Source organism: Anser cygnoides, chromosome 6, assembly GCF_040182565.1.
Source record: "Anser cygnoides isolate HZ-2024a breed goose chromosome 6, Taihu_goose_T2T_genome, whole genome shotgun sequence".
Taxonomy (NCBI): domain Eukaryota; kingdom Metazoa; phylum Chordata; class Aves; order Anseriformes; family Anatidae; genus Anser; species Anser cygnoides.
Window position 1 is genome coordinate 36,343,811 of NC_089878.1, and position 13,549 is coordinate 36,357,359.

Below are 13,549 nucleotides of genomic sequence, written 5' to 3' on the forward strand. Positions count from 1 at the left end.
TGATGTTATTGGTAAAGTAAGTGAAGGCTCTAAGGAGAAAATTAATATAATAGCCAGAATGATAAGATAACTTGTGGAAAATCCGTTTATAATCTTGAGGGGCTTGTTCATAATTGTTACTGCTTTCCCCAAAACAGTTGTAGAATGTGCCATAACCTACTTTTTTTTTTTTTTAAGTGCAGTAGTTATAGTATGTTTTTATAGTCATCTTGACTGATTTCATAATCTAATAAATCAACCTTAGTAAAGTTAAGTTTATTTCCATTTGTCTATTTCTGTATTTAAGGTCGCAATATATTAAAATCAGAAGGAGGCAGGGATAAATATGCATGTGCCTTACAGCTGTGATGTGTGTTAGTTGTGGAGGTAGTAGCAGATTTCGTAAGGCTTTTAACACATTTTTGCCTGAATTGCTTGGCATAGGCCTGAACCTGTGTTTAGTGTGTATCTGTTCCGTATGATAAAGATGTAGCTTCAGAGTTGGGTGATATATGTTTAAGTCCTAGATGATAATGGACAGAGAGCTTCGGAAAGGGAGAAACTGAACATTATGCATTTTATTGGAGCTTTGTGAAATTGCAGGCTTCAATTTGCTACAAACCGGTGGAGCTAAACCAATGTTCGCAAAGATGGGATATTTTAGAGAAATAAACCTATAGCTTTTTTTCTTCTGCCTCTTGCTGTCTTAGAGGTGAAAACTCTATAATACTTTGTGATAACAGTAAGGTTTATTACACAGGCTTTGCAGTATTTCAGACCTTTCCTGCATTATGCTGTTTTATTTTAGCATTAATGCCTTCAACTTACAGGTGAAGAATTTCTGAAGGGGCAGTGAATTTTACACCTCAGTGATATCTCCTTTTTCTGCTAATAGGCAGTATTAAACATAAAACCACACTAAGCTAAAATAGAGTCAAGGTTTGTTAGTAAGTTCTTCCTTCAGCTCAGGTAGAAAGCAAGTGTGCTAACCTCTGTAACCAGTTGGAAAAGATGTATTGTCTCCTTCTCTTTGTAAATGCCACCTTAAGGAGAACTTAAAATGCCACGAATGTCTTTCATTTCTTTGAAACCAAACAAAACTCTGAGAAATATGACGTCCAAAAATAAACAAAAATATTTTTTGGTTGGCCACCACCTAGAATATCAAATATTTACTCAGCTCTTCTTAACATTAAGTACTTGCTTTTAAAGATTAAAGGAATTGTTTGTTACAGCTGAATTTTGCATTTATTAAGATAAATCTGTAAAATAAATTGTACAACTTAAACGATTTAGAATAAGAGGAAGTATTTTAATGTGAACATAATAAAAGAGAACAATTACTCTTTAGTGTGACACGCACATCATGCAAGATGAATACTGAGTTTTATTCTACTCTGTAAACAGTGACAATAGAATTTACCTTCAATATAATATTCTACTTTTAAAATAATATGGATGTCCGTCTACTGGAAAATAATCAGTTTTTAAGCAGCATAGCTCTAGACATTAAATTCAATAAATTTTCTATCTATCTACAACTGTTTTCTTTCGGATAATGTAATACATGAAGTTAATGAAAATGATAAAAATGGTAGAATGCCATCTTGCTTTTAAAGCTTTTAAAGTGTTTCTTTGCCATCAGGAATTCATTATTTTGACTGTAAAATTGTCTTTTTTTTTAAAGGAAGAAAAAATCTATCAAGTATCCCAGCTAATTGGAAAACTCTACTTGTGATATAATGTGATAGAAAGTAGTCAAGACAGCGGCAGGTCTCCGAGGAACATTAAAAGGTAAGAAGCCCTGCTTGTGCAGAGCCGACAGCTACACTTAAAATTCAAAAGATTAGTAGGTAATACTGTATTACTCTGTTCTGATTATCATAACTACATTTTATTTATATATTTTTAAAAGAAAGCTGCAGGCTCTGATGTTTGTAGTAATCCCCACCTCTTCCTTACTGTTTTTATCTACATCCTTCTCTTCCTCTTATCCCTTGGTATTTCCAGCAGAGGTTATTTGCAAAATCTTATCTAACCGGCAGAGGTAGTACCGTTGGTTTTAGCTATCAGACTTTAATCAGAAGAACTGGAAATCTGCCCTGAACCTAGAAAGTAAGAAATGGTCACTTTTTGGTAGAAGATGTACTGTCTGGCTCTTCGGTGTCCATCCAGTGCACCTGCTGAAGCAGAGGTCCCATGGAGAAGTGTGTTCTTGTACTTAATGCTCATATTGCTCTGTGTATGTGGGAAAAAGTTTTAAAGGGTAAATATCAGTCTGGTATTACCTGACGCTGACAGCCTGACATTAGGAACTATTAAAAGGTATATGGCCTATTTTTAGGAAAAATAAACAGTAAGCATCAGCTCAGTAGATATTTTTACGGACTGTTGCACTTGCAGTCCTGAACCTCCAGTTTGTATGGCAGAGGCAAGCACATTACCTGCAAACCCCAGTGTCAGTGCCCTCGGGGCTGCAGGAACATGCCACTGCATGGCTTGGGGGCCACATTTTGGCAATCTGGAGACCAACCCAGAGGCATTTTTGCTCCTGCAAGCCCTGATCCCCATGCTGCGAGGCTCTCCTCCATCTGCTCCCCATACCCCATCAGGAGTTTCTGATTAGACCTCCAATAGCATGTTAGCACAAACCAGAGTACCCATGGAAAATAATGACCTACAACCAAATGAAGTTGAGCTGAACTGACTTAACGAACCTGCATTGTTAAATGCTCCCTGCTCATTTTTGTTCCCTCTGTAAGCACTCTGCTGTATAGAAACACCTACAAAATACACTTCCCTGCTCAAAATGAGGCTTGACAGTTTTAAAAGTGCCAATGTTGGGTAGGATAGCAAAAAATTCCCCATGCAGCTCATCAACAGCTGGGTTTCGTGTGAACATTTCTGTCCGTGGCACTCAGTACCCATGAAAATGAGACTATTCAGTCTCCTCATAAATATCCAATGAGCTATAATGTCATCAGTCTTCCTAGAAATAAAATATTAAACACTGTAAATGGTATTTGACCTCTATTACAGTGTATGGAGGATTAAAAATGCTCCAATTTCAAGCGGCGTGCTGTCACATGTGCCCCAAACCCGCGCTGCATGTTTGCTGGAGGCAGGGGACAAGTGGAAGGAGGCAGCCCAAGCGAGTGCGCCTGTCGTCCAACACCTACCATCAACATTGTGAGCACTGTGCTCTGCTGTGCTTTCACTTGTGTTTTAGACACTGTGGTGGAAATATGGAAAATGTGCCACTGCGACATTTTCAGGCATTGTCAACAATATGGTATCAAGCCATTCCAGCAGCTTCACTTTCAGTTTTTCAGAGATAATATTTTTAAAATCTGTACTTACAGTTCCCTTCTGAGCACTCCCGGCATATGTTTTAAAACAAGGATGAATTCACCATGGAAAGCTGCCATATTTTTCTTTAACAGCCAATAAATAATGTTTTGTGTTGCTGAATGAGTGAAGCTGAACCAATGCCTTAAGTTATATGAGAACCCAGCATTATTTTGGACTAATGTGTCTATTCTCATTGCTATCCTGGTATCCGTCATACTTCCATTTTGTAATCAAAGATAAGGAACAATGAATATTGTCTGGCTCTAAGGCTTTCTTTTGCAATTGGATCTGCTTGAAGAAAGGAAAAAAGGAGGAGCTGTTGGATTATAGAGGATTTTGCCTATATACATCTCTATGTCTTCCTGTGTCCTTCTATGTCTCTCTATGTATATACCTATAAGATATTAGGAAGAAAATGTGCTCAGAGGGTGGTGAGGCCCTGGCGCAGGCTGCCCAGAGAAGCTGTGGCTGCTCCATCTCTGGCAGTGTTCAAGGCCAGGATGGATGGGGCTTTGGGCAGCCTGGGCTGCTGGGAGGTGTCCGTGCCCGTGTCAGGGGGTTGGAGCTGGATGGACTTTAAGGTTCCTTCCAGCCCAAACCATTCTGTGATTCTATGACATGTTTTCTTCGCTAGAAGTTGTTACATGGTTGGAACGTTACATTTTTCTTGGTGGTAAATTTGCAAAATAAGCATATAGAGTAATATTAAATTAATTTTTTGAAAATCTAAATGCCAAGCTTGACCTGCTGGTGTCTATTATAGTTAAACATTATTTTATCTGTACACTAGTAATTAAAAAGCAAGTGCATTGTGCCCAATAAATGTTTAGTTGAATTTGTGTTCTCCCATAGTTACATCTGTCAAAGAGAAGTAAACAATCATTTAATACTTTTTAATGGAAGTGTATTATTTAATAATGCTTTAGCTTTTGTCTTAGATAACTCTTGTAATTTTGTTAAGGTAAAGTAATCTCTGCTTAGTTTGTATGGCATATTCAATAATGACACCATGCTTTTCAATAAAATATGCTGAATGCCAGCCTCAAATCCCAATACCTACCAGACATCTTTCTAATTTGCAAATCATTTCAGTTGCAAATATTTCTTTTTTTCATTTGTTTGATATTAGGGACTGATAAATCCACAGACAGGAACTCAGTTACAAGCTCATCTATTCTTCAAACTTCATTTCTGTTGCTTCATATAAAAATATAACCTTTTGAAATTAAAGAAATTTTCTCTTTCATGAGGGTTCACTTGTTTGTTAGATTGCACGAATTTATATTGTGGTATACCAAACAGTTCCTGTTCCCTGCATGCTTTCTCTCTGTGGGGCTCAAGGAGGGAATGCATATGGTTTTTAGGTAGGTAAGCTGACGCATGCTGTATGTTTGCTTGATGTGATGCACCTTGGCTACGTGACACAAGGGCAAGAACATCTGCAACCGAAGCTCCAGCATAGATAAGGTGGTGTTGAAAAGCACGCAGAGGGGCTACAGGGAGCTGTGGGAAGCCAGGAGCTGGAAGGACTTTTGGCCTGGCTTCAGTAGGGCAGGCAAAGCTTTGTACTGCTCACTACAGCTGCAGAGTCAGAGGGGATTCTCCTTTCCTTCAGGCACCTTCTTTTGTATGAGTGAGGGCTGTGAGACTCTTTGATCTTGAGAAAGCTTGAGCTCAAAATTAGCCAGAAAACTTTCTGAACTCCTGCTTAATTGGCTTTGCTGTTGTTTTAAGATTTTTTTCCCCTACCTTTCTGTTAATAATTTTGTACAAGCTTTGCTCAGATAAGAGCTACTATAGCAGCCCATGAAGAACCTGTGAGCACACCTAACTTGCATAAAATTGACTGTATTGCAGGTGCACGCTCTTAACTAGGAAAATTTAAAGCTACTGACTCCAAATCCAAGCATGAAATGATCCAAAGTGGAACTCTGTATTTCATGTGGCCTTTTCTCTTCCGTTTAAATTTAGCCCTCAAATGTACAGATGCATCTTCCTGTGCCCTTGTGCCCAAGGACAGAGCTCAGCCTAAAGCACATAGGCAAAACCCTCTCCTGCATGCTCAGGCAGTAACAGACTGCAGTTCTGCAATCATCAGTACAGTGTTAAATTGCAGATTAGGATTTGTCATGGACACAAAGTGCCACACAAACATTAGGATGGATTTGTAGTGCCAGGTTGCCTGCCTTGGTCCCTTGGAGGATTGCAATTGGATCATGGTCTTTGGCAGGGAAGAGACGGTTGGCTTTGGCAGAAGTGTCCTATCAGACCTGTGGAAGGTCCCTTGCCTTGCTGCACATGATTTCTTCATTTCATAGTTTCATGTGTCCAGTTCTTGTATATAGATCGAAAGAAATTATGTGTTTATATAATATGCAGCTCAGGACTAGGCCTTCAAAAACTTGGGTTCAAGTCCCTGCTCAAATGCCAGACCTTTCTGTTGTAGGGATGCCTGTCAGAGCTCAGCAGAAAATCCATTTTCCTTATTCCAGTACATTCTGCTTTGTGAATATTTTCAGGAATATTTGAGGTGGAAGAACAAATTTAACATTCCCTCAAAGCTCTTTTCAGTACTAGTTGATTTTTGTGTTGAAGCCCTAGTTAATACAAGTGCAATTTTCTTAACCCATAAAATTTCCTAAAGCAAATACAAGAACAGCAGATTCATGCACTCTCTGCAAAACCGTGTGTTTAGCATCTACAGATCAATTATATCAAGTTAACTCATTGGATTTGAGTTTGATTCCCTCAATTATTTAAAAACACAAGTACCACGATTATACAGATTTTATAATTATTTCTGGTGATAGATTCCCTCAGCTTAAGATCAGCATTTATGCAGCCCCTTTGTGATCAATGTTTTAACCTTTTAAAGGGATTCCCATTCACACATTCCACCTTATAGGTCTATAATTATTTCCAATTATCTTATGTAAACCTTCTTTATCCTTCTTTTTTAATCCAAGCAGTCTCTAGCGTAAAAGCTACTAAATTAGATCCTAACTGTCCTCCATCCCCAGCTCTTTTCTGCTGCATCTGTAACCTTGCTCAGGTTCTTTCCTGCCTTTTTTTTTTCTTTTTTTTTTTTTTTTTTTTTCCAGGCATTATGACTTAAAACTTTACTTTTTCAGTTTTTCAATAAATGATGGCTTTCCACCTTGATTTTCCTAGCTATGGTCTTTGCCTCAGGGGAGGTTCAGACTTGATATCAGGAAGAGGTTCTTCACTGAGAGGATTGTCACGCACTGGAACAGGCTCCCCAGGGACGTAGTCACTGCACCAAGCCTGTCAGAGTTTAAGAAGTGTTTAGACTGTGCTCTTAGTCATATGGTCTGTATTTTTGGGTAGATCTGTGTGGTGCCAGGAGTTGGACTCGATGATCCTTTTGGGTCCCTTCTAACTTGGGATATTCTCTGATTCTATGATTTACAAGAATTCTGTTTCACTCACTGCTTATGTTATAGAATCATAGTATCACAGAATGGTTTGGGTCAGAAGGGGCCTTAAAGACCATCTTGTTCCACCTTCCCTGCTATGGGCAGGTACACCTCCCACCAGACCAGCCTTGGCCTAATGGGGCACTCACAGCTTCTCTGGGCAGCCTGTTCTAGGGCCTCACCACCCTCATAGCAAAGATTTTCTTCCTTTATCTAATCTAAATCTACCCATTTTCAGTTTAAAGCCATTACTCCCTGTCCTCCCACTATGCTCCCTGACAGAGTCCCTCCCCAGCCTTCCTGTAGGCCCCTTTAGGTACTGGAAGGCCACCATAGTGTCTGCCTGGGGCCTTCTCTTCTCAAGACTAAATAACCCCAGTTCTCTCAGTGTCTCTTAGCAGAGGCGCTCCAGCCCCTTGATTGACTCCACCCCCTCGTGGCCCTGCTCTGGAGCTGATATCACAGGTCCCTGTCTTTTTTGTTCTGGGGGCCCCAGAGCTGAACGCAGGGCTCCAGATGGGGCCTCAGGAGAGCAGAGCAGAGGGGGACAATCTCCTCCCTGGCCCTGCTGGCCATGCTGCTTTTGGTGCAGCCCAGGAGCAGTTGGCTTTCTAGGCTGCAAGTGCACACTGCTTGCTCCTGTCAGGCTTTTTGTCCACCATTTCCCCCATGTCCTTCTCTGCAGGGCTGCTCACAATCCATTTGTCACCCAGTCTGTACCGACCTCTGAAGTTGTATCTTCGTTCTCAGATGTTTCCAAATAGTTTCCTTCTTAAAGAAGTTTTTTTTTTTCCTATTTTCATTTTTTTTTCTTCCTATTTTCTTGTTATGTATGGAGAAATAGAGAATAAAGCCAGTTTTGAATTTCCTTTTGTGTGTAAATAGTATTTTGGTCATTTTTATCTCTTGCAGGAAATCTCTGCAGTTTCTTCTTGCCACTTGCCTTCATGAACCTCCAGCCTTTTTCAGCAATTTGGTCTGGTAAAGGGATGGCAGGTCATAGCTGTTGAGGGGAAAATGATTGCTTGATGTATAGGGGCATAAGCTTTTAAAAGTGTTTTAATAGCAGGAGAAAGATTTTGAAATAGTCCCTGTATTAAAGAGTGAATGAAAGTGTTAGGTTGATAGCGGCTAGTGTTATTAAACAGACAGACTGCTTCATTTTGAGCCAGCAAATAACCAGGTTTGGTGATCACAAACGCTTGGCTGTACTCTCTTGGACACATGTACATTGATGTTTGTGATAACCTCTGGTGGCTTGGTACATCAAGAGTATCGGGATGGCATGCAGCTTTTGAATCAGTTAATGTAGTTTTGCTACCCCATTAGGACAAATCTTTTACACCTGACACATACCCCTGACAACACCAGTAGTCTTATAAATCAATCACGAGTAATGCATGCCCAAGTCTGCTTTGGGGGAAAAAAGAAAGGAGAAAAGGAGACCTGAGTGCAGACCTGAAGTGTTTTCTTCTTCTCTCTCTAAAGCAAACTGATTAAAAGCATCTGTATTCTCTCATTAAGCTTTTCACAACAGTAATTCCTACCTCCTTGTGACAGTAATAATGCCAGCAAGTTACATGTTGAAACTGAAACCCTACACACAAAGAAAAGTCTTCCAGGCATCAAAGAAATCAGCTGGAAAATTGGCTGATCCCATTGGGAACGCTATCATGACAGAAGAGTAAAATTTAGAGAGTAGTTAGTGCAAACATTTTTGACAAAATTATGATCATTAGGATAAAAGTTGATTCTGGTTCAGATTGAGAATTTGTCTGGTGAGGGTTTTTCCTTGGAATCACCTTCTGTCTTTTGTTTGAGCCACTGGAGGGGCTTGGGAGGTGTGGATGGAGAGGCTCCAGCACCAGGGCGGAGGGAAGACATGGTCCTTCCAAGCCTGCAGAGCCCAGTGTCTAATTTGGAACTGAGTTGTCTGGGAGTCAGACTGGAAGAAAATGAGATTTAGGAGAGCAGAGGCAGAATGAACCTGAGCCACAAGGCTTAGGTCAGGGAGGCCGACGCCGAAGCCTGGGGAGCCTGGCTTCCCAGGGCTGGGCCTGCAGGCCGCTCTGCAGGAGGAGCTCCTGTGTGCTCGCCTACCTGCATCTGCTCCCAGCCCTGGGCTTACAGCCTGCTTAACTTAATCACACGCTGAATCCGTGCCGTGCTTTCCTCTTACTAGGGGAAACTGGCCTAATGCCAAGTCTCCCAGATGTCAGCTGTTAGAAGCATGGGAGCAAGTGTGACTTTAGCTCACGGCCTGTAAGGCTGAGACCACCTTCTTGTTCTCAGCCTGTCTCACCAGTGCCTGAGAGTCAGATCCAGAGCTCTAGTTTTCACGTGCTGTGACAACAAAAGCTTGTTCTTAATAACGAACATTAATTTTGAATGTGACAGCTCATCCTCAGAGCTTCTGACTGTGAATTACTTCGCAGAAGTATAAACTATAATCTTAGAGGTACATATTGTTACGCATACCATGTATAATCGTGTTTGCCTACTCCTTCTCCAAATGATATTAATGTTAAAAATTTAATTGAGCATAAAGATGTCGTATTATGCCCACAGAGCATGTCATGCTCTACAGCTTTTGTAGTTAAATTATTTAAAGTGAAAATAATTTTCTGAATAATTCTGTTTGTTTATTTATGTATGTAGAGTATTGTAAAGTCTTTTTCATCTGGGACATGATATATAGGTTGGCAGGCCCTTCCAATATGTCACCAGCTTGAATTGAGCCCAAAAATGTACTCGTCTCAATCCATCATCTGCTGTTTTCTCAGTGATCCATGTGGAACGGGGTTTTCTGGCAGGGGGACGAAGCATTAAACACACATAGAGACCAGGCCACGCTTCCCTCTCTTCTGGGTGGTCTCTCTAGGACAAGATTAGTGGCTTCTGTTGTTTAGCCACTGCTGTACTTGTTTATGGATAGACCAAGGAATTACATCTTGCAGGCCCCTGAAAGTGGCACATTTCTGGAGCTCTTCTTCTCACTCTAAAAGGAATTAAGATGCAGTATCCACCTACCATACTTCAGGGAGTAGATTCACTTCTTTCAACTCCACTTCCTAATGTGAGAAAAAAAGCCCTTTTATATGAGAAGAAGAATATAATATTTTTTTTCTGCTGAAATGCCAGCTAGCATGGATATTTTCTCTTTAAAAGTGTTTGCTTCATAGCAATTTCTAGGAGGTTTTCAGCACTGATGCATATAGCCCCTCTCCCCCATCTTTTTGGCAAAGGTTAATAATGATGACTAGGTACAAAAATTAACTCCTTCGTACTTGTTGCAGTCTCCTGCTTTCTGGCAGAAAAAACATTAGCGTCATGTTCTATTTTGAAAACAAAACCAATGAAAATTCAAAAACAATATAGCCGTTGCCTTAATGTTTGAACATCTACATGAATATTATAAGGCATGAATGAGTTAAATCTGCCAATGATTGTGCTCTTAAAAATGTTTACATTTAGCAAAAACAAAACAAAACAAACAAAACACTCCCCCTTCTGCCTAATGCTTCTGTTTGTTATTCGCATAACAAGAGATCATGATTTATTGTGCTCAATTTATTTCAATTTATTTGAGGGTTTAACAGGATTTTGAAATAAGTCTTCAGCAAACAGAGTGTATTAGAAGTCATGATGATAATTAGGAGCTAGAAGTAAATAACTTAGAACTATAAGTAACAAGGCCTGGTACCTTTTGTTGGTAGAGTGCAATTAGTAAGAGTGACTCCTGCCTTAAACTCCTTACAGTCCTTGTGGACATATAACAATTAGAGGAATGGCTTATAGGGGAAAGTTTAGAAAAAAATAAGACAATGTATTTGCAAGAAATATCCTGATTGGTTATTGTCCAATAAGTTGTAAAACACCTGTAAAATTCTACTTGTAAATCTTGTAAAATATAACTTTTTTTTTTTTTTTTTTTTTTTTTTTACATATACATCTCTTACATTATTCTATATCATGCTTAAAGCTCAAGTTAAGAAAGAATGCAGCCATTGCCATATCTGGTGGCTTCTTAGCAAAGCATCTTGAACAGTCAGGGGAAGAAAAACAGTGAAGTGCTGAAGTGGCTAAGAGAAAAGGAGCAGTATAGAAATTCATCCTTGGAAAGGAGAGTTACACTGATGTGGTCTGTGAAAGTACGGTACATACCTGTAGGTTATCTGCAGTCTGATGTCAGATAGCGACCTGAGTGTTGCTGCCTATCATCAATTGTTTCTGTTTTAAAAGCATGCATAAGCTATCCTCAAGGATGCGAAAGAACTTGCTAATTTTCTAAAAATAGATGGGATGTACATTGTCCTAAATAGTCACTCCTAGAAATACAGTAAGAAGCTATAAGGCACTGAAAGCTGTTTTAGGCTTTCAAATCCAATCTTGGCAAGGGATTTTGTTCATTAGCACTGTCTCTTGTAGACATTATGGAGGCAAGGTAATAGAAATCTTTTTTATTGATTGGATCTGTACTTCAAGAAAACCATAATTGCCACGCTAAATTTAATCTTGTAGATACTTATCTGGTGCCAACGTTCTGTTCTAGTATTAATGTCTTCCTGGAACTGTTAATGTGAATGCTAAAAACTTAAATTCATATTAGCATTACTAATTGCGGTCTAGATCCGTATGGAATTAAGACTTTTTTTTTTTTCTTAATATAGCACATATATTTGAAGACTGGTCCTTCAACTAAATGGTGATTTAGTAAGAAACTTGCAAGGACTGGGGCAAGCATAATTATATATATATATATATACACACATACAAATATATACACACACATATCTATGTATGTTTATATATATTTGCATTTGGGAAACTACTTATATTGGACTTACTCCTAACATAAAATGAAAAGCAAGACTTCAGAAACAAATAATATAAAACCATTTATTGGAAATTAGAATGGATACATTTAAAAGCATTTTGCTATATACAAAGTTAGCCATGGAGAAAAAAAAAAAAAGCCACTATTATGAGCTGGGCAAAAGAGAGGAGGAATGTTTCTGTGAGTTAGTACTGCCAGTTTTCCTAGCTTTTTCATCACTTAATTTGCAGTATTCTAAGGTCTTAGAGTCAGTATTTTTTATTCTTATAAATTGACAGCAAGGGTCAGATCAAATCTTACATCTAGTTACTGTTGCAGCCCTGAAGGTTCAATCAAAAAATCCTTACTTGTGTGATTGTTCGCTTTAAGTTACTTCTGGAAGAGTGAGGGAATGTCAGAACTCCTGTATTCCTGCATCAAGGCACATAGGTTTTGATCTACAGTTGCTCTGAATCTTCCAGTAAGAGAAATGTAAAGATAGCATGAATGCCCAGAAGATCGTTTGGGTTTTACCTTACTGAACTTGAAAGTTGTCTGTGGTGACAGTTTAAAACCCTTTTTTCCAAGTTAACTTACAATCGGTTTCCTTATTCCCTTCCTTGCACTCCTTCCATCTCTTCTCTGGGTTTTCTGCCACCTCTCCATCACATCCCATGGCAGTGCCACATTGTGTGATGAAGCACCCAGATCTAAAAAGCTACTCATCTTTTAGCCACTGTAAGGTGAGGCAAAAAAATCTAAAAATAATCATCTGAATTTTCAGATTAGAATATCTCTTTTCGAGAGCATCTAGATTTCCCAGCATTTCAGTAAGCATCTATGTTATGATTCAAAAACTAGTTTTGTGGAATGTTTCAAGGGATTAAGGTGAGATGGCTACATGGGTACTCATGTACCTTTAGCATGTCAACAGTTGACTTGTTCAGGAGCAAGGTATAGCCATAACTGAGGGCAAGGAAGGACTCAGGTGCAGATGCGAGTAATGCCAGCATTTCAACAGGCATTGTATTAATACCTCCTTAATTAAATGCTGGCACGTTAGCAACCTAGAAAACTAAAGCATTTAGCTTTAGCAATTACTCAGCAGAATGATGAATTATAATAACTGGAGTTAGTGTTAGTTAAATGTTATTGAGGTCTTTCCCTTGGTAGTCTCTGAAATCTCTCAGTAGGAGCAGTATCTTTTTTATTTATTTTTCTCTGGACTGTGAATAAACAAACCTGTTTAAAAAATGGGAAGAAATGAGGAAGTTTATAAATGCCTTATGATTTTCATGAAAGCAGAACGACAGGGCACTAAAAGTCTTTGTAAATGTTCTGTATCATTTAAAAATGTCATTGTGGTCAGGAGCAGTCATTGTGATGGTGACACTACAGCTGCAGTTCATGAATTTGAGCCTAGCCATAGATGGTTTTGAAAATAAAGTTAGTTCTATTGACATGTGGCTGTTTTTTATTCTTCTGTGTGATTATATGAGGGCAGAAGGGAGAAAACTAGCAATTTCTTCACACTATATCTTCCCAGACAAAAAATGCAGTCAGTGCCGGATTATCAATACCCAAATGATTGTCTTCATTGTCCTGCTGTTATGTTATCTTCATCCTATTGGTAGCTGCAAAAAAAGAAATGAGTATTCAGCTGCTTAAGGGAATATAGAAGAAACAGCCTTATGCATGTGGTGTCATGTAAGAAATATTATGTGCAAGGTTCAAATGATTTATCGTAGTTACTGTATTTTCCTTGGAATTTTTAAGTAATTATGGCCAAATTACAATCCACATTTTTTTTGCAATTTTGACTCAGGTAACCAAAGTTTTTATTAACCAGAGAGTGAAGAACATGTTTTTGAAAGGGATTAAGCAGTGAAATGATGAATGGAACTGTTTCCAAAGCATGCACATGAAGTGATATCATCTAGCTAAGGCTGATTTCTGCTCCATCGCT

The 13,549-nt window shown here is 39.0% G+C and overlaps 1 protein-coding gene across 4 annotated transcripts in view; it reads right to left on the bottom strand.

The window, feature by feature from the left end:
• Nucleotides 1-11,671: 11,671 nt before the first annotated feature.
• The window catches only part of LOC106041006 (von Willebrand factor D and EGF domain-containing protein-like), a 177,936-nt gene continuing 176,058 nt past the window's right edge, over nucleotides 11,672-13,549 (bottom strand). For 3 of the 4 annotated variants that reach the window (XM_066999140.1, XM_066999141.1, XM_013189239.3), the window contains one exon: nucleotides 11,673-13,217. In XM_066999140.1, the coding sequence (XP_066855241.1) occupies nucleotides 13,203-13,217 (15 nt within the window). In that variant the 3' untranslated portion in view covers nucleotides 11,673-13,202. Of the gene's footprint in view, nucleotides 13,218-13,549 lie in introns of all 4 variants that reach the window. The other variant, XM_066999142.1, reaches the window with a different exon arrangement.